The sequence below is a fragment of the Pelobates fuscus genome, chromosome 3 (assembly GCF_036172605.1).
Source record: "Pelobates fuscus isolate aPelFus1 chromosome 3, aPelFus1.pri, whole genome shotgun sequence".
NCBI classification, from domain to species: Eukaryota; Metazoa; Chordata; class Amphibia; order Anura; family Pelobatidae; genus Pelobates; species Pelobates fuscus.
In genome coordinates, this window is record NC_086319.1 from 356,293,271 (window position 1) to 356,319,484 (window position 26,214).

General features: G+C 40.4%; 1 protein-coding gene across 5 annotated transcripts in view; it reads right to left on the reverse strand.

The window, feature by feature from the left end:
- The window catches only part of GMIP (GEM interacting protein), a 122,163-nt gene that overhangs the window by 87,574 nt on the left and 8,375 nt on the right, over positions 1–26,214 (reverse strand). For 2 of the 5 annotated variants that reach the window (XM_063449212.1, XM_063449211.1), the window contains exons 2-3: positions 13,626–13,824; positions 12,475–12,612 (exon numbers count right to left, since the gene is read on the reverse strand). The exons of 1 other annotated variant lie outside the window; for it this stretch is intronic. In XM_063449212.1, the coding sequence (XP_063305282.1) occupies positions 12,475–12,612; positions 13,626–13,824 (337 nt within the window). Of the gene's footprint in view, positions 1–3,571; positions 3,642–12,474; positions 12,613–13,625; positions 13,825–26,214 lie in introns of those variants that run through there. 2 more of the 5 variants (XM_063449213.1, XM_063449214.1) reach the window with 2 other exon arrangements.

The following is a 26,214-nucleotide window of genomic DNA, read 5'->3' on the forward strand; positions in this document are numbered from 1 at the left end:
AACCTTATGGATGAGAACTTTGCCAAAACCGCAGCCCTGACTTTGATCCAAAAGGCCACACCCTTGGCCGTTGAGGCCATTGATGGTAGACCACTTGAGAAACCTCTGGTGACCCATGAAACCCAGGAAATAGTTATTTCTGTGGGTGCTTTACACAAGGAATGGTTAACCTTCCAAATAATTGACTCTCCTACTGCCTCCATCGTTCTGGGATTTCCCTGGTTAGTTAAACACAACCCTGTACTTGATTGGGGTTGTTTAGATATACTCTCCTGGGGGGAATCTTGTCAACGAGACTGTATGGCTCATGTACGTCCTGTTTGTTTATTTAACGTGCCCACGGCTAAACCACTTCCGGTTTCTGTCCCTTCTGTATATGCAGACCTTGCCTTGGTTTTTGAAAAAAGGGAGGCAGATAAGCTACCTCCACATCGTGAGTATGACTGTGCCATAAACCTGTTACTGGGTACTGTGCCTCCTAGGGGAAAGGTCTACCCTCTTTCTGAGAAAGAAAACCAGATCATGGAGGAGTACATACGGGAATCTCTAAGTAAAGGTTTTATTAGAAGGTCCTCCTCCCCTGCTGGTGCTGGTTTCTTCTTTGTGGCAAAGAAGGAGGGCGATTTGAGGCCATGTATAGACTACAGAGGTCTGAACAATATAACGATTAAAAACGCCTACCCTATCCCCCTCGAAGGGGAGGCTGCACTCCACTCGCGGTACTCACCCTCCAGCCGTCCGCGGTCCCCTCCTCCTCGTGGGCTCCCCTCCTCCGCGTCTTCCTCCACGTCCCCCAGCGGCAGCATGCATGACGCTGCACGCTGGGAGACCGCCCAATATATTACATGCCGGAGTCAGTCACCTGACCCGGCGTTAAAGGCACAGTGCCTCAATCACAGTGGGAGGTTTAGATATCTCCCACGTGTGATTGTTAATTCTGATTGGAAATTATCCAATCAGAATTAACCTTATGGTTTAAATACTTACCTTTCCTGTTCCTCCCTGCCCTGTTGTGGTCTTTGCTTGCTAGTATTGCTACTGAACTTGTGCTTCTGGTTACGTATTCTCTGGCTTGTTAATCTGACTTTGTGACTTTCTCCTACCCTTTGACCTCGGCTTGTTTCTCGTTATTCTGTCTTCTGGTTCCCCTTACTCGGCTTGTCTCCTGACTATTCTGTGTGTGCTCAGCCCGGCCACTCTAAGGTCCGGTACTGCACCTTTTCTGTGTGTGTGTGTTAGCGTGTTGGATTCCCCGAATCGTGACAAGGGGTTTACAAGATAAGATCAGACAACATTGACCAGAATTAGAGGCTCTTGATTGATGGATCCTCTTCCTGGTGGATGTGGTGTGCCTGCTACTGACACTTGTTAAAGTGCAATAGCTTTAGTAACCTTAAAAAGTATATATTTTATATAAGCACTGCTCTATGTATAGAACAGCTACAATACAGATACACACTGCACTGTGTATAATACAAATACACTATAGATACAAATACACTATGCTCTGTGTATAATACAGATACACTGCTCCGTGTATAATACAGATACACACACTGCTCTGTGTATAATACAGATACACACACTGCTCTGTGTATAATACAGATACACACACTGCTCTGTGTATAATACAGATACACGCACTGCTCTGTGTATAATACAGATACACGCACTGCTCTGTGTATAATACAGATAAACAATGCTCCGTGTATAATACAGATACACTCTGCTCTGTGTATAATACAGATAAACACTGCACTGTGTATAATACAGATACACTCCGCTCTGTGTATAATACGGATACATTCTGCTCTGTGTATAATACAGATACACACACTGCTCTGTGTATAATACAGATACACTCTGCACTGTGTATAATACAGATACACACTCTGCTCTGTGTATAATACAGATAAACACTGCACTGTGTATAATACAGATACATTCTGCTCTGTGTATAATACAGATACACACACTGCTCTGTGTATAATACAGATACACACACTGATCTGTGTATAATACAGATACACTCTGCTCTGTGTAGAATACAGATACACTATGCTCTGTGTATAATACAGATACACACACTGCTCTGTGTATAATACAGATACACTCTGCACTGTGTATAATACAGATACATTCTGCTCTGTGTATAATACAGATACACACACTGCTCTGTGTATAATACAGATACACTCTGCTCTGTGTATAATACAGATACACACTGCTCTGTGTATAATACAGATAAACACTGCTCTGTGTATAATACAGATAAACACTGCACTGTGTATAATACAGATAAACACTGCTCTGTGTATAATACAGATAAACACTGCACTGTGTATAATACAGATAAACACTGCTCTGTGTATAATACAGATACACACACTGCTCTGTGTATAATACAGATACACACACTGCTCTGTGTATAATACAGATACACACTCTGCTCTGTGTATAATACAGATACACTCTGCTCTGTGTATAATACAGATACACTCTGCACTGTGTATAATACAGATACACTCTGCTCTGTGTATAATACAGATACACACTGCTCTGTGTATAATACAGATACACACTGCTCTGTGTATAATACAGATACACACTGCTCTGTGTATAATACAGATAAACACTGCTCTGTGTATAATACAGATACACTCTGCTCTGTGTATAATACAGATACACTCTGCTCTGTGTATAATACAGATAAACACTGCTCTGTGTATAATACAGATACACTCTGCTCTGTGTATAATACAGATAAACACTGCTCTGTGTATAATACAGATACACTCTGCTCTGTGTATAATACAGATAAACACTGCTCTGTGTATAATACAGATAAACACTGCTCTGTGTATAATACAGATACACACACTGCTCTGTGTATAATACAGATAAATACTGCTCTGTGTATAATACAGATACACACTGCTCTGTGTATAATACAGATACACACACTGCACTGTGTATAATACAGATAAATACTGCTCTGTGTATAATACAGATAAACACTGCTCTGAGTATAATACAGATACACACACTGCTCTGTGTATAATACAGATACACACACTGCTCTGTGTATAATACAGATAAACACTGCTCTGTGTATAATACAGATACACTCTGCACTGTGTATTATACAGATACTCTTTGCTCTGTGTATATAATTCACACAATACAGATACTCGGTGCTCTATAATACTCGCACAATACAGATACTTTACTACACACACATTAACCTAGCATACACAGATACCCAATCTGCTGATTGTATACTACAAATCCAAGCCTAGGTCTGGCATTACAGAGATACACAATGCTATGTAAAATACCAAAACAGTGTTTTGTCTAAAATACAGATTAACAACCTGATCACTATAAACCTGGTTACACATTAGAAATACAGATACCCACACTGCTCTGTCTAATAAAGATACGGTATCCTATGTTACTATACTATACATATGACTGAGGAAGAAGAGTGACAAAAAGATAAAATAAACTTTAGAACATTTTGGAGAGATTATCGGTGCAATGTGGGAAGACTGGTTAGTTGGTTCCTTACCCCCTCCTCCACTTGATGCCATTTTCCCAGGCCCGCTGTAGTAGCCGCCCCTGCCAATGTGGAACCTTGGTCTACAGATGTATTTGCAAAGACCCACAACTTCCTGAGCAACATCACATCAGGAAGTACTCAGTGACAGAGTGTGTTCACCCAAAGGGCTTGCAACTGTCTTATACACAGATCTCGTGTCTGTTACACACAAAACAGAAAATTTCTGTATTATAGGACAGCAAGTGAATGTTAAACAAAGAGCAACAAGTGGCTGTATTACACACAGAGCAGACATTGTCTGTGTTAAAGTAGTGTATTATTCTCCGAGTGCGTATTATTTAGTAATGCACACATATAAATTAAATACCGCTTTTCAATGCATCTTCTGGATTACAATTACTTTTAGAGGGCAGCCATCTTTGAGACCTATTTAGTCCATAAAATTGCGTATGTGACAAAAACCATGTAGGTAATTAACAGCTAGTGTGCACTTATGGATCCTTACATCATATGCAAGCATCAGGCATCGAAAAATGCACTACGGGATGGGTTCTGAACATCAAATTGTGCATGGTCTTAACAGATAAGCGGTCCTTTTGACCAAAGAGGACTTAAAGGTGGCCGCCTCCACAGAGCCATGCTATTAACTGGAGAGATGTATTCACGTTTATGGATTTATTACAAAATAATGCATCACACGGATTTGTGACGTAATATTTTCTTTAACGTAATAATAAAAAACAGTTGTTTAACAGTTTAAACAAAAAGGCAGAATGTGTGTTATACAAAGGTCAGCAAAAAAGTCTGCGCTGTACCAATCGGTATGAAAGTGTCACTGGCAACGTATAGTACACACATTTATGATATGCATGATGTCACATCTTCTCAGAGCCGGGCCTTTAGTGTGCATGTGAAAAGGCAGTAGTGAAGAGGGCAGAGAACTGACTATCAATGAAGAATTTATTTATCCACCACATAGGACAAATAGAAAATAGAATTCAGATACGTTTTTTTGTTGTTTTGTGTTGTGTGAACCCATAACTCCAATGGACACTGAAAATACAGTGGACTTCAATTGTAGCTGTCTGAGAATATGTTATAGACAGAACAGATATTCCCTAATCTAATATTGATAGAACCCCAAAACCAATAACATCTTACAAAGACTACCCAGTTCCACTATCCTTAAACCTAACAGTTATACACCCCAAGTAGTAAGTACTCCTTCTCCTAACCTTAAGTAATCCCACACTTTATTCCTATCGGCAACATAAAGATATCACTATTAGGAACTGTGAGTAAAAATGAAAATCGGTCAGTTGTTCCAGGAACACAGCAGATTACAATCTAACATTCCTCTCCATTCTGACTATGATACAACTGCATCATCCCTTTGTATATCTCTGGTATAATTGTTCACACATGTTGCAACACAAGCCACAAATGCAGCAGATATCAGAAACACTGAAACTTCACAAGAGGCTGGGCCAGTGAGGATGTCAAACAGGAAAGGGCTGCATAATGTAATCGTATTTGTCTATGGGTCTAAGGCATGTCTTAGGTCTAAGGCGCGCACAGTTTTTTATATCATTCCTGTACGAAAATATTTAACAATAAATAATCCTTAAAGATTGCTTGTTTGGCGAGTATATTCTTGGCCGGTGTAAACAAAATATACCTTCATTTTAAATGAATCCAGAACCCTTATCTGTAGGGAGACCGTGATTTGATGAAGGTTTATTTCAATCAAAAATATAATGAGGTATCTTCACAAAGAGCAGAACAGCAATCGAATAATGCTCAGTTAATGACTACTTTGTCTTTTTCCGAGCTGTAGATTGCTATGTGATATCCATTTTTCTGTTCAATAATAGGTGAATTGATTATTTAATTTTTATTATCTCGCTCCTGCTTCTCCCCCCCTCTACGTCCTCCGTTCCACTTCCTGCTCCTTACTTTCAATTCCCACCCTAAGAAATAGGTCCTTTAAATACTGAATAATTTGCCACGGAACATGCAATCTGCTAGCAGCCTGAAAACAACTCACTCTTTCTACATTTAATCAATAGATAACTGCACTCATTGTTAATTCATAATTGAGTATGCCTATTACATGTGCCACAATGTACTTAGAATTGTATGTGTTTCCTATTATATGAGCGATAGTGTATTTGTTTGTTCTCTCCAGGGCATACTTGAAAACAAGAAAAACCTAAATGTATCATTTTTGTTTGGTAAAATATTTTATACCCAAATAAATAAATGTTCTCTTCCATCTGGCTGTTATTCAGGTAGCTGTTCAAATCAGCCAAATATACATTTGCTAATTTGGCTGTTGGTGAACAGTAGAATCAAGCATGTCCAAGTTATCATCTCATTGACTTACATTTAAATACAGTTCCGGATGGTGAGACACGTTGAAAGAGTGTTGAGTTACTTGTGAAAGCTGCTCTGTGCAACGGGAAGGTAACCTTCTGCACTCCAGATGTTGTTGACTACACCTTCCATAATGTTCTTACATCCATAATGCTGGCAAAGTATTAGGGGAGATGTAGTCTACCATATCTTTAGTGCCAAAGGTTGGCTATCCCTGTTCTATGCAGTAGATCCACCAACCTATGTCCACACATCTTCCTCATCTGTCCATGAACACAGATGTTTTTGAAAATGAAAAACAGCCTCGTTTGTTGGAAGGAGTGGGTGGGCATTTGCATGTCTTCCAGCTTTTACTGCTAAACCTCATGCCTCCATCCTTTGTGTGAAGGAATATGAGGACCATGGTTTGCCCCGTATCCTCATAATATGGTATCTTGAGGACCCATGCGTAACCTTTATGTTATATCCTCCCGCTCCCACTCCACATGAAGGGGAATTAAGAGTAGAGTGCCAGGATTGTCTCATGACGTACTGTGGGCATAATAAAAATAATAATCTACACTCATGCAGAATGCTGTCAAATTACTCTATTTATCCAATCAGCTACTGTACAATGAGTGGTAGGAGGAAACTATAGTTTAGGACCACCTCTTTTTTAACATCTTTCATTCCTGCACTCAGATGCTCATTTATTATTGATGTTGTTTAATGTTTAAGCTATTCCTAAGGTATTCAGCCACAGGAGTTCAAGTTAAAGCGGAACTGCCATCGACGGGGTGTGTCAGTGCCGCTTTAATTCAGGATCAGTTATGATTCATACAAATCTGGCGTTTTATTTTTTTACTGCAACTGCAATTTGGAGAATTAAACAGAATTAAAGGTCTCAAAATGCACCCATTGTAGAAACCAATTTAGTTTATGTAGTAATCAAATTTAGCCAAAAGGTGGCGCTTTAGGGCTAGAGTTGAACATGAGAAAGCTGTGCGAAAAGATGCTGAACAATGTTAATTGTTGTGAATATTGTGATTGTGAAAAGGGGTCATGATCAGTTGGTCAATGTCTCTTCCTTTTCTATCACAAGGCAGATTATTTATTAAAGAGACACTCCAAATGCATAAAGCAATTTAACTTTCTGAAGTGCTTTACATGTGAAGTAGCTGTTCTCTTTTTTTTGTTTTATAAAAATTTCAATAGAAATTGGCACTCTTAAACCTGAATCTGGTTAAACCTCCTTGGCTATAAGTTATACAGCTGGGGGGTGTTTATTCTTACAAGTTCATCTCAATGAAGCTCAACTCAGAGGCAGGTGCATAAGCAGAGGACCTGCCTTTCAAAAACTTCTTAATAAGCTTTAATACAGCTTACTGAGAAGTCTGTGATTGGATAGCCGCATGCGCAACTGGTCCACAAGGTTTCCCAATGAGGAGTCTCTGAGTGGACAAAAAAAGAGCGGACTTGCAGTAGCTGCAGATACTAATCTGGCTCTGGCCAGACTTTACTATCAATGTTAGACGTAATCAGCCCCATACAGTATAAATAGCAGACACATCCCTAGAGTGCATAATAGGTATTTTACTACATTTGGATTTTGTGTCACTCATTCCATGACATATAGGAGGATTTCTAGTATAAAAATACTAAAGTAATCCCAAACAGAAAAAACAGGTGAACCAAGAGCGTATATCAACAGTGAAATAGCAGCTCAAAGAACACTTGTGTAAGTTATTCTCCTTTTCCCAAATCCAAGGCTGGTGTGCTGCCTCACTATTATCTGAATTCACTGCCCATCACTAAAATCTGCACTATTACATGTTTATTTCTTTTTTCACATGTTTTCTGAGTGAGCATTGTCAGCACTACACTATATACATTTTGGGTATTTCATCATTTTGTTTATTAATTAGCTCTTTTTGTTTCCATATTTCCTCTTTTTATTATTTTTAAAACTAGCCCTTTTTCTAGCTATGCAAATAAAAAAGTAGTGAGTGACTACTACTTTTAATGCCTGGCAAAGACTTCTCATTGAGCTACATTGGAATGTCTGTGATTGGACAGCCACAGAAAGTATTTGCTGAGTTAGAAGAGGAGGGCTTGCATAGGCAGCAGACAAGAGAACTGCAGCTTTTGAAAACTGTTTTTATATATAATTCCAATTAAAACTACATAAATGCACGTAAGTTTTTATTTTTATTTGGGCATATCTACTAAACAGGGATTTTCATTTATTTTGTATTAGGACAGTGGAATGCCAATTTAATTATAACTGTGGTATCTACTAGATCTTGTGATTGGATATCCACAAATCATGATTACATGTATGCAAGTTTTCAATTTGGATATATCTATTAAACAGTGTTTTTTTATTTGGGCAGTGGAGTGTCAATTTAAGCATCAATGGACAACTGTGATTGGTTGAGAGTGTCAGTTGACCACTTTCCGCCTGTCACAATGCCCACTGCTGCTATGAATTGGTATAGCTAGAAGAAAGTATGTCATCTCTGTCTTAGATATACCTCCAGTAAAGGTTGGGCTCTGGGTGGTCAGGGACTGTTATTAAGCGTTAAACTGCTCAAAAATAGTTTAACACTAAGGGAGGGACATTACCGGGAAACTTCAGGCCATAAAAACCAATTTAATGAGACAAAATAAAACATAATAATAATATGCTACAAATTGACAAACATGATGATGGGGAAGAGCAGTTACTGTGCCACATTATTACAGTTGCACATTTGGGTAATTTGATCATTGTTGTAGATTTTAATTATCCAGACATTGACTGGGCCAGAGGGACTATTAATACAGTTAAGAGAAACAGGTTTTTGAACTTGTTAAATTACACTTATATATTTCAATTAGTAGAAGCACAAACTAGAATAGATGCTTGCCTGGATCTTGTAATAACTAATAATCATTTAAATCAGAGGTGTGAATAGCATCCTATAACAAATATAAGCATGCCAAAAGGGCTTGCAAAAAGGCAATTACATAGGCTAAACTAGAAAATTAAAAGCTTACTGGCAAATAGAGCAAGAATAACCTCAAACGTTTAAGTACATTAATACCAAAAAGGTTAAGAGTAAAAGTGTTGATCTATTAGAATCCGAGATGTGTATGTTAATCACAGAGGATCAGGACAAGGTAAATGTTAAAAAAAAGTCTTCAGTGCATAGCAAAGATGAATTTATGGCTGTAGACTTGCAAATCCCTGTTACAAAAGCCTTACAGCAAACAGGTAATTGATTAATACAGGATAAAGTGCTACAGCAATTGAATAAAGTTAATCTAAAGAAAAATCTCAGGGCCTGCTGGTATTCACTCACAAGTACTTAGGGAGCTTATTGTCAAACTACAATACAGCTGTTTCTAATCTTTCAGGATTATTTTGCTTCAAAAGTTTAATGCAGAAATTATAGACCTGTGAGCTTAACATCTGGTTGGGAAGGTATTCAATTTTGAACAATATCATTAGCAGAAATCAACATGGTTTTATAAATGGCAGGTCAAGCCAAATGAACCTAATTGCATTCTGTGAAGAAGTTAGTAAAAAACAAGATGTTTCAGTGGATGTGATTTATTTTGATTTTGCTAAGGCATTTACTGTAATACAGTCAAGGTTACTACTAAAACTGAAAACATTTGATTTAAATTGAAAATTGTGTTCTTGGATAGAACATTGGATTACAGAAAGAGTGTAGACAGTGCAGAGAGTAGTTGCAAATGGAAATTAGACAAAAGTGATAATTGGAGTGACTTAGAGATCTGTCCTGGGTCAACTTCTCTTTAATTTGTGTATAAATAATCTTGAAATGGCCATTGAAAGTCATATGTCAGTGTTTGTAGATGTCACAAAACTACATAAGATAATAAAATCTGAAAATGATATAACTTCTGTACAGAGGAATCTGGATAAACAAGGCTGGCAAGTGGCAGATGAGATTCAATTCTAGAGAACAAACTAGGCATTAGTGTGCAATGCCGGTCTGCCCCTGCAAATGCTAGGAAGGTGCTGTCATGAATACAAAGGGGTATTGATTCATCTGATCAAAATATCTCTTTATAACTTATAACTTAATGGCAAGACCCCACCTTGAATAGATAGTGTGATTTTGGGCACAAGTTTGTCACAAGTATTGCAGCACTAAATGCATGCAAAACGCCATGGGAGTTGTAGTTATACAACATATGGGGATCTACCTTTTGGGCACCCCTGCTTTAAGCAATGTTCCACTGAGGCTGATAAGCTAGTTTACTCATAACCCATCAGTCAAAAATATCTCGGAAAGGGCAAACTGCAGACATAATTGGCCATGCAGAACCAAATCATGGGGCACAAATATTGAGATCTGGAGCAAGGAATAAAAGTTTAAAAACATATAACCAAATGGCAAGGGTAAGCAGGTGTAATTATTAAGATGCTAGAGGCATAAGGAAAGGAAAACTAAAAGAAAAAAAAAATGACATTGCCGCTTTAAATAAATAAAAAGATAGAACCTAAACACATATGAGTAAGGAGTCTGATCCCTTGTCCCACCCAGGAAAACAATTCTAATATTAAGCACGTTAGTCAGCTAGCTATGAATGGCTACGTTTTCTAAACAAGCTGCCTTAATGTCTGGAAGTGTCTACTGTCCTTACTTCCTGCACCTCCCTCTGTGTTACCATCTAAGCTTTTTGATTCTTTATTGTAGTATTAATCACCTGCTTTCCCCTATTTTTTTTATAGCAGTCCATTACAGCTATAGGGTTATGGGTGAAAGAGACTGGCTATCTTGACTACATCTTTCTTTCCCCACCAACAGTGCAGTACTCTCTCCTCCAGCTCTGCCTCACTCCTACCTTGTTTGATTTCAATTCTCCTGTCCTATTGTGTTTTATAGCCCGCCTCCTGTAGACTTGAGTAGTGTCAACGTCATCCTATTGTTCCTGTAATTTTTTTGTAATTGTCTCATTTATTGCTAAATCTCCCCCTCCTATAATATTGTAAAGCGCTACAGAATTTGTTGGTGCTATATAAATGCCAATAATAATAATAATAATAATAATAATAATAAATGGAATTATTCCCAGTTCAGACTTCTAAAAAAAATAGAAAAAAACAAAACGTGCAGCTTGTGGCAGGTTTACTGTACTTTAAATTCTGCAAGGCCACCTGTGATTGGTGTATTGTCTGACAAAAATAAAGATTTATTTAGGCATCCCAAAATAAATGACTAATACTTTCTATTTAGTGTCCAAGGTTTGTAGCACTTGTCTGAAAGTGGCAGTTATATTTTGAATGGTAAGGAGAACTAACAAACTTTATGTAAAATTTCAAGGGGCATTTTTTATGAACCATTGCCTCTGGCAGCTGTGACTTAACCCCTTAAGGACACATGACACATCCCTTTTATTCCAGAAGTTTGATCCTTAAGGGGTTAAAGGGACACTCAACACCCTTAAAGCACTTTAGTTTGATAAAAAAGTGTTATGTGTGAAGAGTGTGTCCTATTTTTTTCATTTTGCAAAAAGTGCAGATTTCAACAGAAATGGACACTTTTATAAATTAAATTGGTTACACCCTCCTAGCTTTCAAGCAGACAACAGTTAATGTTACTTCCTGGTTTGGTTAGCTTAGTGTATCTAAACTCAAGAGACAGCAATTGCCCAGAGCGCCTGTCTTGCAAAGACTTCTCATTGAGCTGCATTGGGAAGTCTGTGATTGGACAGCCACAGAAAGTCTGGGCGGGGTTAGAAGAGGAGAACTTGCAAAGCCAGCAGACAAGAGAACTGCAGGTTTTGCAAGCTGTTTTTAGGTATAATTCCAATTAAAACTACACAAATAAAGGCATGTAAGTTATATTATTTGGGCATATTATTTGGGCATATCTACTAAACAGTGATTTATATTTTGTATTAGGCCAGTGGAATGCCAATTTAATTATAACTGTGATATCTACTAGATCTTGTGATTAAATATCCACAAATCATGTGGATAACTTTCGCATTCAGGTGTTATAGATCTAATTTGTGCACAGTCTGGGAAGGGCAGGCACGATGGGCAGAAGGGCAGTTTGCACAAGTTGCTAGTTTACAAGTGTTGTAGGAACAAATATAGAAACTGCAGTTCTATTAGAAATTTAGTAGTTAGTAGCTTCACTGGAATAACAATTAGTTTTTGTGGCGTGTGTGCAACACTTGATGGGATCAGTATTGCCTTATAGACGTCAATGCAATTTATGGAACATATATGATGCTGTATCGATTCTCTTAAATATATAAATGTTCTAACTAATGACAGCATTAGGAATATTGTTCCTAATTACCTTTGAACACATGTAATCTGCCCCCAAATAATAATTTATTACATAAAAATGGCCCTGTTGCCATTTTCGCCTGTACTCCTTTAGGTAGCCTGTAGTCAAACGTTCAATTGAGAGAAACAGTTATCACCAGAAGATCAGAAAAGATTATATAAAGTTGTTGAGCTTAATTTTTTTTTTTTGAATGAAACGTAAAATGGCTGTTATATACAGAGCAGTGTACTGGATGCATACCTTTTACTCTGTGTATAAGAGTGGTGACAGCCTCTCGGACACAACGGGATTTGAGAGCTGGATATTTCAAGAGAAGGAAGACGACAGACTGGATTAACTCCGATAGCTTCTTTTCTGCCTCACTTGGTGATGGGAAACCTGAGTGATGATTGAGATAGCATAATGGGATGGGAACATTTTAAAGAACCATACGTGAATGAAAGGTGGGGACAGGGTGGAGGAAAAATACGAGGAGGGGTGGCAAGGGATTGTAGGGAGGGGTGGTGTGAATGTACACAAACAATAAGAAAAATAAAGAGATAGAGTCAGAAAGCAAAAAAATGGAAGATGGTTCAGAGGAGCTTGAATAGGCACAGTCCCAACTTGGAATAATTCTCCTATAATTAATCTGATAATAATGTTTTCCATGTTTGTTTTTCCTAATTTCAGCTCTGGCATGTTTGATATGTGTTAGTCCATTTCATCAGAATTTAAGTATATAGTAAATGTAAACTATATATATATATATAAATTAGATTTAAGGTACATTAACCGGTTACCAAAATACAGATAGTGAGCAGCAATATTACTTTAAGTTTCCGATTTCAGGTAAATGTATGTGCCACATGTTACAATGCGGATTCCACAGAAATTCTTATTAATGGCATCCATATAGCGCTGTAATAATATCCTCAGCTCTTTACAATTACTCAGTGGGCATATTTAACAACTGGCAAACCAAATAATGTTGACATAGAAAAGACAAAAAGGGAATTGGGGGCACACACGGAACATGCAATTCTCAACAATGGTGCTGACTAACATTTATACAATATACAGATTAAGGAACATCGGACACATAAAAATACAGTTTTAAATTTTATAAGACTACTTAAAATCAGTTTGGGGATTCAGTTTGACCATATATTCATACTGTGTGAAGCCCACCACTACTTCACAGTACCCCAATATCGGTGGGTCCTGCCCCAATTCCGACTTAAGGGGCAATTTAAATAGTGCTAGTAGACATAGTAGACATATTCTTTACTTTGGTCTATATTTTTGGAGAAATTACAACCATTAATTATTAATTTATTTATTTGCTCCAAATGTATTTTCTGTACAAAGCTTGTAAGTGCGTAAACATGACCCCATGACCCGTTACCGCTCACCTGACCCTTGGAAGATGTCTCTCATCTCTCGCAGCTTTTGTTCTACCCTCTTGATCCGGGAGCACAGTTGGAACAATTCAGGAGCGCTCACTGGAGGACCAGAAGTCACCATACCTACTGAGTGGCAGAGCGCAGTGAGGAAGCACTCACCTACATGGCAGTATGAAGCAGTCCCAGTCTCTCCAGTAGAAGTCATGACCTGGGGGCATCAGAGAGATATCACTAACCAATCGTGCAGGTCACTGTGTCTCAGATGAGATGCTGAGCTCACTTGCTTTTCTCAGGGTACCTCTGTTCTTTCATCATCTGTGTCATTTAACTCACTGTCTAAACAATCTGGGCTACAGAGCTAACATTCTATTAATTCCATTTTGTTCATAGATTCTGAATGAGGAATAAGACTAAGAGGGAGAGAGATAAAAGTGAGAGAGAGTATCTCCAGTTTGACTCACTGGCCATAGAATTCGAGCTATGTTTGTGTAAATCTAATCTGACTCTGTCGTTCTCTGTCTCCTTATTTGTCTTGGCTATAAAGCTAGCACATGTTTCCTCTATATAGCTCATACAGGTGTCTCTAAAGTTCTCTTTCTCTGTAGAAGGGATACTTGGTCTCTTGCATTCAGACTCAGGACTAGGATGCTGAGCAAATCAAACCAACGTGGGTGAGAAGAGGTGACACCCTAATAACCCTATCTATGCTGTCTGTGTAAGGATGACAGAGAACAAGACGTGGATATATTTGAGAGATGAAGGGGGTTGTGGAGGGCATACATAGGTAAGGGGAGAAAATGGTGGAGTACAAATGTGACAGATAGCAGGAATGGATGTCCAGAGAGAGCTGCTGAGGCAGTGAGAGAAATACATGACAAGAAAATATATGAACTAAAAGCTGAATATCTGCAGTCAGGTGTGGATATGGAACTTCTTCAGGGAAATGTAATTTTCATGATAGCTGATGGATGGAGGGGTGGATAGGGGGATGGATTGGTGAGTGGATGGATTGGTGGGTGGGTGAATGGATACTAGAATATGCGGATGATTTATTACTATATATACATATGTTTTCTAGCATTTATATGGGGTTAAATTCCTGAGAAAGGTGTGTGCTGAGATTTTAATTATTACACTAATTGCAAATAACCTGCTCTGCAGGATAAAGTAGGTAAACTCGCAAAGCTTCTCTGTATTAACAACACCTCTGCCAGAGACCAGCACAATAGCACTCCTTTAACCTGTTCCCTCCCAGAGGCCAGTACGATATCACTCCTTTAACCTGTTCCCTCCCAGAGACCAGCACAATATCACTCCTTTAACCTGATACCTCCCAGAGGCCAGCACAATATCACTCAATTAACCTGTTCCCTCCCAGAGGCCAGTACGATATCACTCCTTTAACCTGTTCCCAGCCAGAGGCCAGTACGAAATCACTTCATTAACCTGTTCCCTCCCAGAGGCCAGTACGATCACTCCTTTAACCTGTTCCCAGCCAGAGGCCAGGACGATATCACTCCTTTAACCTGTTCCCAGCCAGAGGCCAGTACGATATCACTTCATTAACCTGTTCCCTCCAAAAGGCCAGCACTATATAACTCCATTAACCTGTTCCCTGCCAGAGACCAGCATGATATCACTCAATCAACCTGTTCCCTGCCAGAGTCCTGTGTTATGTAATTCTATTAACCTGTTCCTTGCCAGAGACCTTCACAGTATAACTTTATTAGACCATTCCCTGTCAGACACCTGCATGGAAACACTGGGAGAATCGCCAACCTTTCATGGAAAAAAATACTGCCATGATAATTTGCATAATGTATTATATAGGCATTGTGACAGAAGCTCCCATGCCATGGACCTTGCCCATAGACCGTGGACCTGCTAAAAAAAGCTTCTTAAAGGGGCTTGTGCTGAAGTTTAGATCATGGTGTTGCAACTTGCAGTGGGTGTGATCTACTTGGATTTTCCCAAGTACTTTTTCCACAAACTAAAAGAAATTGGTCTAGAGGAAAATTATTGTTCTTGGGTAGAACAATGGCTTAGACCAGGGGTTCCTAATTATTTTTTTTCTGTGGAACCCTTTGACATAGTGTATCAACGCATTGTTTTTCTATGTCAAGGTGTGTATATCTGTGTTTGTACGTGCCAGTATGTATGAATCTGACACACAGATACACACTGACACAGAGATACACACACTGGCGCTTATAAACACAGATATACACACCTTGACACATACTGGCGCATATAAACACAGATACTCACACCTTGACACACAGTGTGTATCTCTGTGTGTCAAGGTGTGAGTATAGGTGTTTATATGCGCCAGTGTGTGTCAAGGTGTGTATATCTGTGTTTATAAGCGCCAGTGTGTGTATCTCTGTGTCAGTGTGTATCTGTGTATATGTATCTGACACACAGATACACACACACACTGGCTCATAGTGGCATACATATACACACGGACACACAGATGCACACACCTTGACTCACAAATACACACACACTCAGATACACACAGTGACATAACACACACTTGCACCCACAAATACACACTGGCACATACACAGGGCCAGTGCAAGGATTTTTGGCTACTCAGACAAAAAGTAACTTTGCTGCCCTCTTCACCCCCCCCCCCCCCCTCCTCCCCCCCTCCCCCCCCCCCCCACACACACAAATAAAATGCATCTTCAGCATAGTCTTGTATCCACCGTATTGAAATTCTTACCCCATTTAGTGTATTGTATCCCCCTTTAGTGTCTTACACCCCTTGTATGTCTTTTACAACCCCTCTTGTGTATCTCTTTTTCCCCTCAGCCCCTTGTGTATGTCTTTTTTCCCCCAGCCCCTTTTGTGTCTCTTTCTTTCCCACATCCCTTTTCTGTGGGTCTCTCCCCTCTGTCTGAAGAGAGGGCACAGGGGCAGTATGGTGGGGGGCTGTAGAGGGGGCACAGGGGCAGTATGGTGGGGGGCTGTAGAGGGGGCACAGGGGCAGTATGGTGGGGGGCTGTAGATGGGGCACACGGGCAGCATGGTGGGGGGCTGTAGATGGGGCACACGGGCAGCATGGTGGGGGGCTGTAGATGGGGCACAGGGGCAGTATGGTGGGGGGCTGTAGAGGGGGCACAGGGACAGGGGGCTGTAGAGGGGCTGTAGATGGGGCACAGGGGCAGTATGGTGGGGGGCTGTAGATGGGGCACAGGGGCAGTATGGTGGGGGGCTGTAGAGGGGGCACAGGGGCAGTATGGGGGGGCTGTAGAGGGGGCACAGGGGCAGTATGGTGGGGGCAGGGGCTGTAGAGGGAAATAGAATGGCTGTAGAGAGGTGCTGCAAAAAAAAAAGTTTAAAATAAAAACATACTAAAGGTCTTCCCCCCTCCCAGAGGCTTACGTTGGACCAGAGAGGGGGAAAACTTATCCATGGTGGTCGGGTGGGACAGGCTGCACTGGAGGCTGGAGCTGCAGAGAGAGTCAGGACCGCTGGGGAGTCTGGGAGCAGTTGAAGTCCCGCCCACTTCTGACATCATCAGAGGAGGATTGCTGACTTCACTGTCCTGCTCCTGCTCAATGCAGGCTACAGGGAAACAGGCCTGCACATACACACACTGACACACTCAGATACACACACACTGTCATACACACACACAGGCACATTCAAACACACTGGCACATACACACACACACTTAAGATACACACGCAGACACAGATACTTTTTGTCAGACACACATACACTCTCACTGACAAACACACATACTCTTTTACAAACACATATACACTCTCGCTGAGCGGCTGGCATGCGGGCGGCAAGGGAGCAGTGATCTCCCTCATGCGCCTCTTAGTGATGCCAAAGCCTGAGTGACGCCATATTCCAATTCCAGCATCACTGCTGTGCGCGCGAGGGAGTTGAGCAGGGAGATCACTGCTCCCTCGCCGCCTGCGGCCATTTTATTTTTAAAACTTTTGGTGGAATGTAATTTTGCCTCCTTATAAATCACTGGTAATACCACACCTTGAAAATGCTGTGCAATTTTGGGCACCTGTTCTAAAGAACGATATTATGGCACTAGAAAAGGAGCAGAGGTGGGCTACAAAATTGATAAAAGGAATGGAGCGTTTTAGTTATGAAGAGAAGTTAACAAATTTAAATCTCTTTAGAGATTTGGAGTTTTGGCCCCTCAAATGGGATATGATAGCATTACACAAATATATTTGGGGCCACTACAAACCATTGTCCGGAAATCTATTCATAAACAGGGCTATACATAAGAGAAGAAGTCACGCATTTAGACTGGAAGAAAGGAAATTTAGTCTAAGTCAAAAGAAAGTTTTTTTCAACAGTAAGAACAATAAGGGTGTGAAATTCTCTGCCTGGAGAGGCAGAGTCTATACAGATTTTTAAACAGCAGTTTGATAAATACTTGCAAAATCATAATATACAGGGATATACATTTTAATTAGTGGGGTAATAGCTTCTTGATCCAAGGAGATATCTGACTGCCATTCCGGGGTTGAGAAGGAATTTTCCCCTAGTTTTGTTGCACAATTGGAAGTACTTCAGATTGGGTCATTTGCCTTCAGCAAAAATCAAATGTGAGAAAGGCTGAACTTGATGGACGCATGTCTCTATTCAGCTATGTAACTATATATGCTTTGTTAATTGAGAACCATGCAGTGCCCTCTGCTGACTCAAGATACATGTGTACATTTACATCATTTTGCAAATGAGGGCAACCAAATAAGTAATTTAGCCCCTTAACCCCTTAACACCGCAGCCAAATGTACAAGTTGTGAACGAAACAAAACGTAAACAAAACCTGGCATTTGCGCTATATGTCTGTCCAACCGTAATTCACCTCTTTCATATTAAATGCACCCCCCCTTATTATATATCATTTTATTCAGGGGAAACAGGGCTTTCATTTAATATCAAATATTTAGCTATGAAACATAATTTAATATGAAAAAAATGGGACAAAATAAGATTTTTTTGGATTTTTTTCGTTCTACATGACATTTTAACTGTCAATGTCATAATACTGTTTGCTTTTACTGCAATAAAATACACATATTTGTATTCAGCAAAGTCTCACGTGTAAAACAGTACCCCCTATGTACAGGTTTTATGGTGTTTTGGGAAGTTACAGGGTCAAATATAGCGTGTTACATTTGAAATTGAAATTCGCCAGATTGGTTACGTTGCCTTTGAGACTGTATAGTAGACCAGGAAATAAATTGACACCCATAATGGCATACCATTTGCAATAGTAGACGACCCAAGGTATTGCAAATAAGCGATGTCCAGTCTTTTTTAGTAGCCATTTGGTCACAAACACTGGCCAAAGTTAGCGTTAGTATTTGTTTATGTGTGAAAAATGCAAAAAATGCAAATTTTGGCCAGTGTTTGTGACTAAGTGGCTACTAAAAAAGACTGGACATAACCCATTTGCAATACCTTGGGTTGTCTACTATTGCAAATGGTATGCCATCATAGGGGTAATTTTCATTCTTGGGCTACCATAGGGTCACAAAGGCAACTTAAGCAATCTGGCGAATTTTAATGTGAAAAAAATGAAACACAAGCCTTATATTTGACGCTGTAACTTTTGAAAACACCATAAAACCTGTACATGAGGGGTACTGTTGTACTCGGGAGACTTCGCTGAACACAAATATTTGTTTCAAAACAGTAAAAAGTATTGCAGCAATAATATCGTCCCTGTAAGTGCTGTTTGTGCGTGAAAAATGCAAAAAAACGTCACTTTTACTGGCGATATCATCGTTGTAATGCATTTTACTGTTTTGAAACACTAATATTTGTGTTCAGCGAAGTCTCCCAAGTAAAACAGTACCCCCCATGTACAGGTTTTATGGTGTCTTGGAAAGTTATAGGGTTAAATATAGTGCTAGCAAATTAAATTCCCTATACTTTCGGCATGGGTGGTCAGGCAGGTCCCGCTAATTGTAATTAATTAGGATACCTAATTATGTAAAATTATTACATAAATATATGTGTAGAATTAATATATGTATATATATACATATGTGTATATATACGTATATATATATATATTTTTTTTTTATATTTTTATTTATATATAGGTATATATATAGTGATATATACGTATATATTTATGTATATAGATATATATATTATTTCGTTCTACGTGTATTTTGATATAAATATATATATATTAATATCACAATACAGTTAGAACGAAATAAAACACATCTATATATTTTTAATAATTTATTTTTAATTATTTTTTAAATTTTATTTTTTTACGTATTTACATATTTTTTTATATTATATATAAATATATATATAACAATAATTATATATATATTTAATCAGTATCAGTCTACGAGTAATTTGATATTAATATATATATATACAATTATATATATATTAATATTAAAATACACCTAGACAGTGTATGTGTGTGTATGTATATGTGTATATATACTTAGATCATATATATAATATATATATATATATATATGATCTAAGTATATAATTATTATTTTTTTACACTTTTTTTTTTTATTTGATTTCAGCCAACAGGGGGACTAACTGTCATTACAGTTAGTCCCCCTGCTGGCAATGCCTGAGCCAGCTATCCCGGCCATGTGATTGTGAGGTCCTCGCAAGGACCTCACTCTCACATGGCCGGGGGGGCTGCTAGAGGGCGGACGTGCCGCGGGGGGCTCCCTGGGAGTCCCCCCAACCGCGATCGCCGGCGTGGGATCGCCGGCGACTGGGTAAGTAAAAAAAAAAAACAGAGGGCGTACAATTACGCCCGGCGGCGTTTAGAGCCGCTTAAAATAGGACGTAACTGTACGCCCTCCGGTCTTAAGGGGTTAATGCTTATATTGTTATGAAACTCATTTAAAAGATGTCACCTTCTGTACCTACTTTTTAGTGTATTTGAAAATGTTACTTATATATAGTGTATTACATTTTGAGATCTGATATCCTGACTGGATATCTCTGCTGAAATTTCCGCTAGCTCAAAGAAGAGCCTTTTAAGTGTTTATAGCCCCATTACTCAGACATCAGACAACACATAATGTTGGAGAGAACAACAACCTTTATTGGAACAATACTAGCTTGTATACACAGACCCCTAGCCTGGGGTTTCGAGCACAAGTATAGGTTATCCTATTTTCTGTTTCACGGAGTTGAGTGACACTGCCTCTGACCCTTCCAACGACTGTCTTTTGGACAACCGGATGTGGACGTCCTGTTTGGCTTGTGCGGTCAGGTATGCATTGACCTCCGTGATAGTCTGCCGGACTGTCTCCTTGGAGGGGTGAGTCTCATAAAAGGCCTGCTGGGTTCTCACCTTCCACTGGAAGTCTGTCTCATTCTGTCAGGGATAACTGTTTAGTAGAGAGAGAGACGCTGCGCAGGAGGGCGAGGAAGGTGAGTGTGGAGGCGAGGACCTGATACATCCATGGATGAGTGGAAAGAAGCGCTGCTTGTTCTGTCACCCTCCATGAGTTCAGCGACAAGGGTAGCCTTTGGCTTGTTGCTGGATATCCATCCTCTTGCCTGTAGTGGTTCCTTGAGAGTGCTTTGTTTCAGTGCTGCATAACTCCTCTCCATTCACCGGTCATCCAAAGTCACGAATCTTAGCAGGCTGTAGCTTGCACTCTTCCGTTGTGATGTACTATCCCACTTTTACCACCAGATGTAGTGGAGCTCCCGATTAGACTGATGCTTTAAAGTAGCTCTGTCACTGTTAGGGGTCTTTGCATAATATACAAAGACAACTGACGGTGACATTGCCGCTAGAGATCCTGTGGCCATGGGGAGGCATGGGAAGATAGGTTATACTTACTTGAAACTTGTCCCTCGCAGGCACTGCCATTATCTTATGTCCAGTGCTCTTCAGTACCTGGCTCTTCAGCTGCCAGAAGCTGACATCAGCGCTGTATTAATACAGTACTTATGGAGGATTCTCTCTAGAAACAGCATTTTTTCCCCCCTTAAAGCCATCACTATTGACAGTTGGGGGAAATGACACTAGCTGACATTATCCAATAGGTAACTCTACTGTGACGGATCCTCTGGTCACCTAGCTGAGTACATGTCTCCCCAAACCTCCATCCCTCTTTCAAAAGACTGTAATCACTATAAAGCTAACCCTCTAGCCTGTGCCTCTCAGCTTAGCGCCACCTCTCCTGACAGTCACCGTACGTTTGCCAGAGGGCTTCTGAGGTGCAGCGTGCCTGACTGAGAGCAGCCCTGAACTCCCCTGGAACTCTTAAGTGGATTGTGGAGTCACCAGTGTCAGCTAAAACTTTAACCAGAATGCTCTCTGTCCCAGGACCATCAATCAGGGAACTTATTGGGGGTGAACAGAGGGAGTGGTGAGGCATCGAAAGAAATTAAGGACTTAGGGGAGCTCCATGTACCCACGGAATGCACTGTGTTTTTAGGTGACCTGGGAATTCTAGCCAGCACTCTGGAACCCTGCGCCAGATCGGAGGCTAGCCACATCCCACTGTACTTTGGACTTCCACCTAATTCGGGCTAGCCACATCCGATCTGGGCACTTTTTGGGAAGAATGGGCGCTCCAGAGAAACTTTTCCTGGAATATATGATATATGGACATGCTCAATTATATTGTGTATGTGTTGGGGTGTTTTGTGTATTGCACTTTCTCTGTCTGGTAGATAGTTAGTTTAAACGAAAGCTGACTCAATTACCTCCCAGACACAGAGGTGCATGGGTGGGCTTGTGTTAGTTTGAATGGAGACCCCATGCTGGGGTCTGTGTATAAATTCCTGTGCTTTGTCTTAATTAATTTTCACCCTTACTAAGTCTCAGCTAGTGCTTGGGTGAGACAGCGGTACATTCTGCAGGAAAGCTTAATCACTCTGGAGCTTCTATACTAAGGGAAGGGACAACTTAGGTGGTAGTAATCCAGCCACTCGTGGGTATACCACCACATCTGGTGGCAGCGGTGGGATGGAGCAGCTATATGATGGATTGAAGTATACAACTATCAAGGACCTCTTGGAAGTACAAAAAAGACCCGCCAGCAACAGGCAGGTTCACGAATTTAAGCGGGCTGAAGCACAGCAACCGGTACCCTTGGCAGAGGGATCTCATCCAACAGTGCCGATAAAAATGGAAAATATCCTTCACTGCTTTTCATACCTGAATAGTAGATCGATGGATATCTGACAGACTTTGAGCCCCAGTGCACCCTACACCAGGTACCCCTCCACGACTGGGTATCCACCCTAGCCTGCAAACTAACTGAGAAAGCACCACAGGTGTTCCAGGCAGTACCCAACGAGGATCTGCGCAGCTATAAACGGGTAAAGGAAGACTTACTGGCCGGTATGCAGTAACCCCTGAGGCTACCGGCGCAAATTCAGCAAATTGCGAAAAAGACTTGTTTACCGAATGGTCCTGCAGACTACACCGCGCAGCCATGCATTGGGTAAACGGGTGCCAAGTCACTACCGTGGAGGATATAGTCCATTTCATGTTCTTGAAGCAATTTTATGCAGCCATCTCCCCAGAACTCCGGGAATGGGTAAGAGATCGACGTCCCTACTTTGTCTCATTGAATCTTTTGACTGGATGTAACTTTAAGTGAAATTCCAACACAGTCAATGTGAGTATTTAACAAAATCTTTATTACTTATGAAATACTCATTTTGGATATGAGCGTGACAAAGCTACTTTAAAATCTGCTCTGAGAAAATCTGCTCTGCTTTTAAAACTCTTAAAACACAGGACTTTCACTGTGATCAGGGATATTTCCAATTCTATTTTACTTTCTTGAGTGATATCAATAAATCGTAACCCAAACTATAAACACTACGAACATTGCAGTACCTTGCAGATGAAATGTTTCCTCATTTACTATGGCATAATTCACACACCGGAAGCTGAGCACAAGTTATCTGTCACTACCAGAACTTCTTTATGTGGGGAAACAACAAAATTATCTGTGTGACTGCATGCAGGGCCGAACTGGGGATACAAAGCAGCCCTGGAAAAAATCTATGCCAGCCCCATAAGTCATTGCGCCATAAATTGCTGTATGTTATATGTAAAGCAATGTCTTGCCACCCCAGATGGTTGAGTAATATATATATATGTATTAAGGCAATTTGACCTGGATTTGTGGGAGGTGCTTGGGATTAACGGATCGACGGGCACCCCGACTGGGTACCACCGTTGAAGGATGCTCCTAGCGCTTCCTGAGGACTCCAAGCACTGCAGCAGACACCACAATCACCGAACTGGAGAAGCATGTGAATGCTCTCAAGCATATGAATGCTGTAAACAGCTGAACTGAAAAGCATACAATCAGCTTACACTCCTGGCAATCAGCATACAATCCAATTTCCCCAATAACGAGACGACACTTAGTTTTGAGGTCGAGCAGAACTAACTGTACTGGCACATACAGCCTCTTTTATTCCCAATCCACAAACATAGTACTGCCCACAGGGTTTTACAGAACAACCAATCAATCCGTACAATACACACAGACACTCCCACACAAAATCCTCCCCTCTGCCTGTGATATGATTACTGAACACAATGGGAAATATAATTATCACAGACAGAGAAATACAGTTTTATAAAACATATCACAGGGACCCCAAAACATGCAATAACCTCATATAAGTATATCCTCAGAACCGGGGGATCTGGGTGAACCACATATCCAAAATTCACCCAGATCCGTTCAGTAGTTTGGAAGATACAGTTTAATGCAGGTTCCGCAGAACATATACAGATTATATAAAAAATAATAACTGTATAATGTGTCCCCTGTTGTATAGTTTAAAACTACTGCACGATGTCTTTGTGCACCAAATACCGGCGAGATGGCACCATGTAGAAAAGTCTGTGAGTTAAAATGGCCGCCATCCATTGTTCTCACCATGTGCTTCATCCATTGTTCTCACCATGTGCCTCTGATACATGAAATGGTGGCCACCCAGTAACTCCACAGTATGTCCCCAGATGGTTCTTAAAGGGCCAGTAGCAGCATAATACAATACAACATGATCCAACCCTGTTTTTAAAGGGTCAAATCTCCCAGGGGCCATAGTCAGCAGGCAGGAGGCGGGCAAACAGGCTTCTCCAATGCCCAGTGGCGAGGTTGGTTCAGCCACACTTGGTATCCACTCCTAGCCTACTTAAGGCACACCCCTTACCTTGCTCCTTACCATTCGAGGTCAGCGTTGAATGAGGATCCACTTCCGGGTTCTCTCAGGCGCCATCTTGGTTTTCAGTATCCACGAGTTTTTTCGCAGCAAGCTGTGTCCAGGAATCCTGTTTCAGGCCTTTCCGTCCGTCCAGCTTCTTCTGACCCGGTCTTCGTCATAGATCGCGTCCCAGGGACTCCTAAACCGTAAGTTAGACCTACCTGTCATGCCAGGATCGGTTCCCACGGCGCACGGTACAGCACGGGTCCTCACTTTACGGTTTTTCCCTGTTATGCTGCAAAATGAACAACCGGTCGCGGCTTCATTTCGTACGGTTATTCGGCTAATCATATATTAGTTAAGTGATCATTTCGCATATAACTGTTTCCTTGCTACAGTGAAACAAGTTATAATTTCGGTTGTTTTGCCGTTTGGCACTTAATTCATGTTATGCTTAAACACGCTTGCTGTTCGCATAAAATTCATAAGTTTAAACTATTCGTCCCAGCTTCTGTTTCCCTTCACATTGGGTTTCGGTTTTCTTTCTATGCATTACGCACAAATCCTTTCGTGGATTACATTTCATAATTTCATGTATATACCATTCGGTTAACGATTTGATTGATTAAATAGACAGATTATTTCCATTACTGTTTAAAGGTATCAGTATTTCTACCAATGTCCATAAAAAACAGCTAACATATCTGTATGGATAATTTTGACTCCCACGCTTTCAGGGGTCTTCCATACTTATCCATTTCATTCAAGTTGGTTCAGCCTACATTACAGGCCTCATTTCTGTGTTTTAAACTACGACACATACATAAGGATACAGTTTTCCTTTTCCAAATAATGAATTCTCTGGTTGAATCACACATACTGATCCAACCAACCATACGTCTTTTACAGTACAGTAATATATATATATATATTACAGCATAGTGAATTATGCCATATATATAACTTTACATCATTTTTTAAGCATTGTGTTTTTCCCTGCCACATTTGTTATTATATTACTACCAGGTACGTACACCTGCTCATATGTATTCTGCCATACATTTCATTTCTCCCCCCTAGGTTAGAGTACTGGCAACAGGGTCATAGGCTTCCCAATAGGTATTTACCCCTTCTTGGCAATTGCCATCAGTAAGTGGTCCCGCGAGGCCAACACCCCGCCTCAACGTTTCAGAGGCAAACACCCATCGGGCCACACGTTAGCTAGCCGCCTCGCATGTTGCATAGAGAGGGCCTCACCTGTCACTCCCTTTCCCTGTTTTTCTGTGTTACAGTCACAGAGAGGCCTAAAATTCCTGCCACTACGACGGGTGGCCTCAAAATCCCCTCGCGCCAACGCATAGATAGAGCCTCTCAAGCCACTTGGCAACTAGTAGGGCCTCACCTGTCACC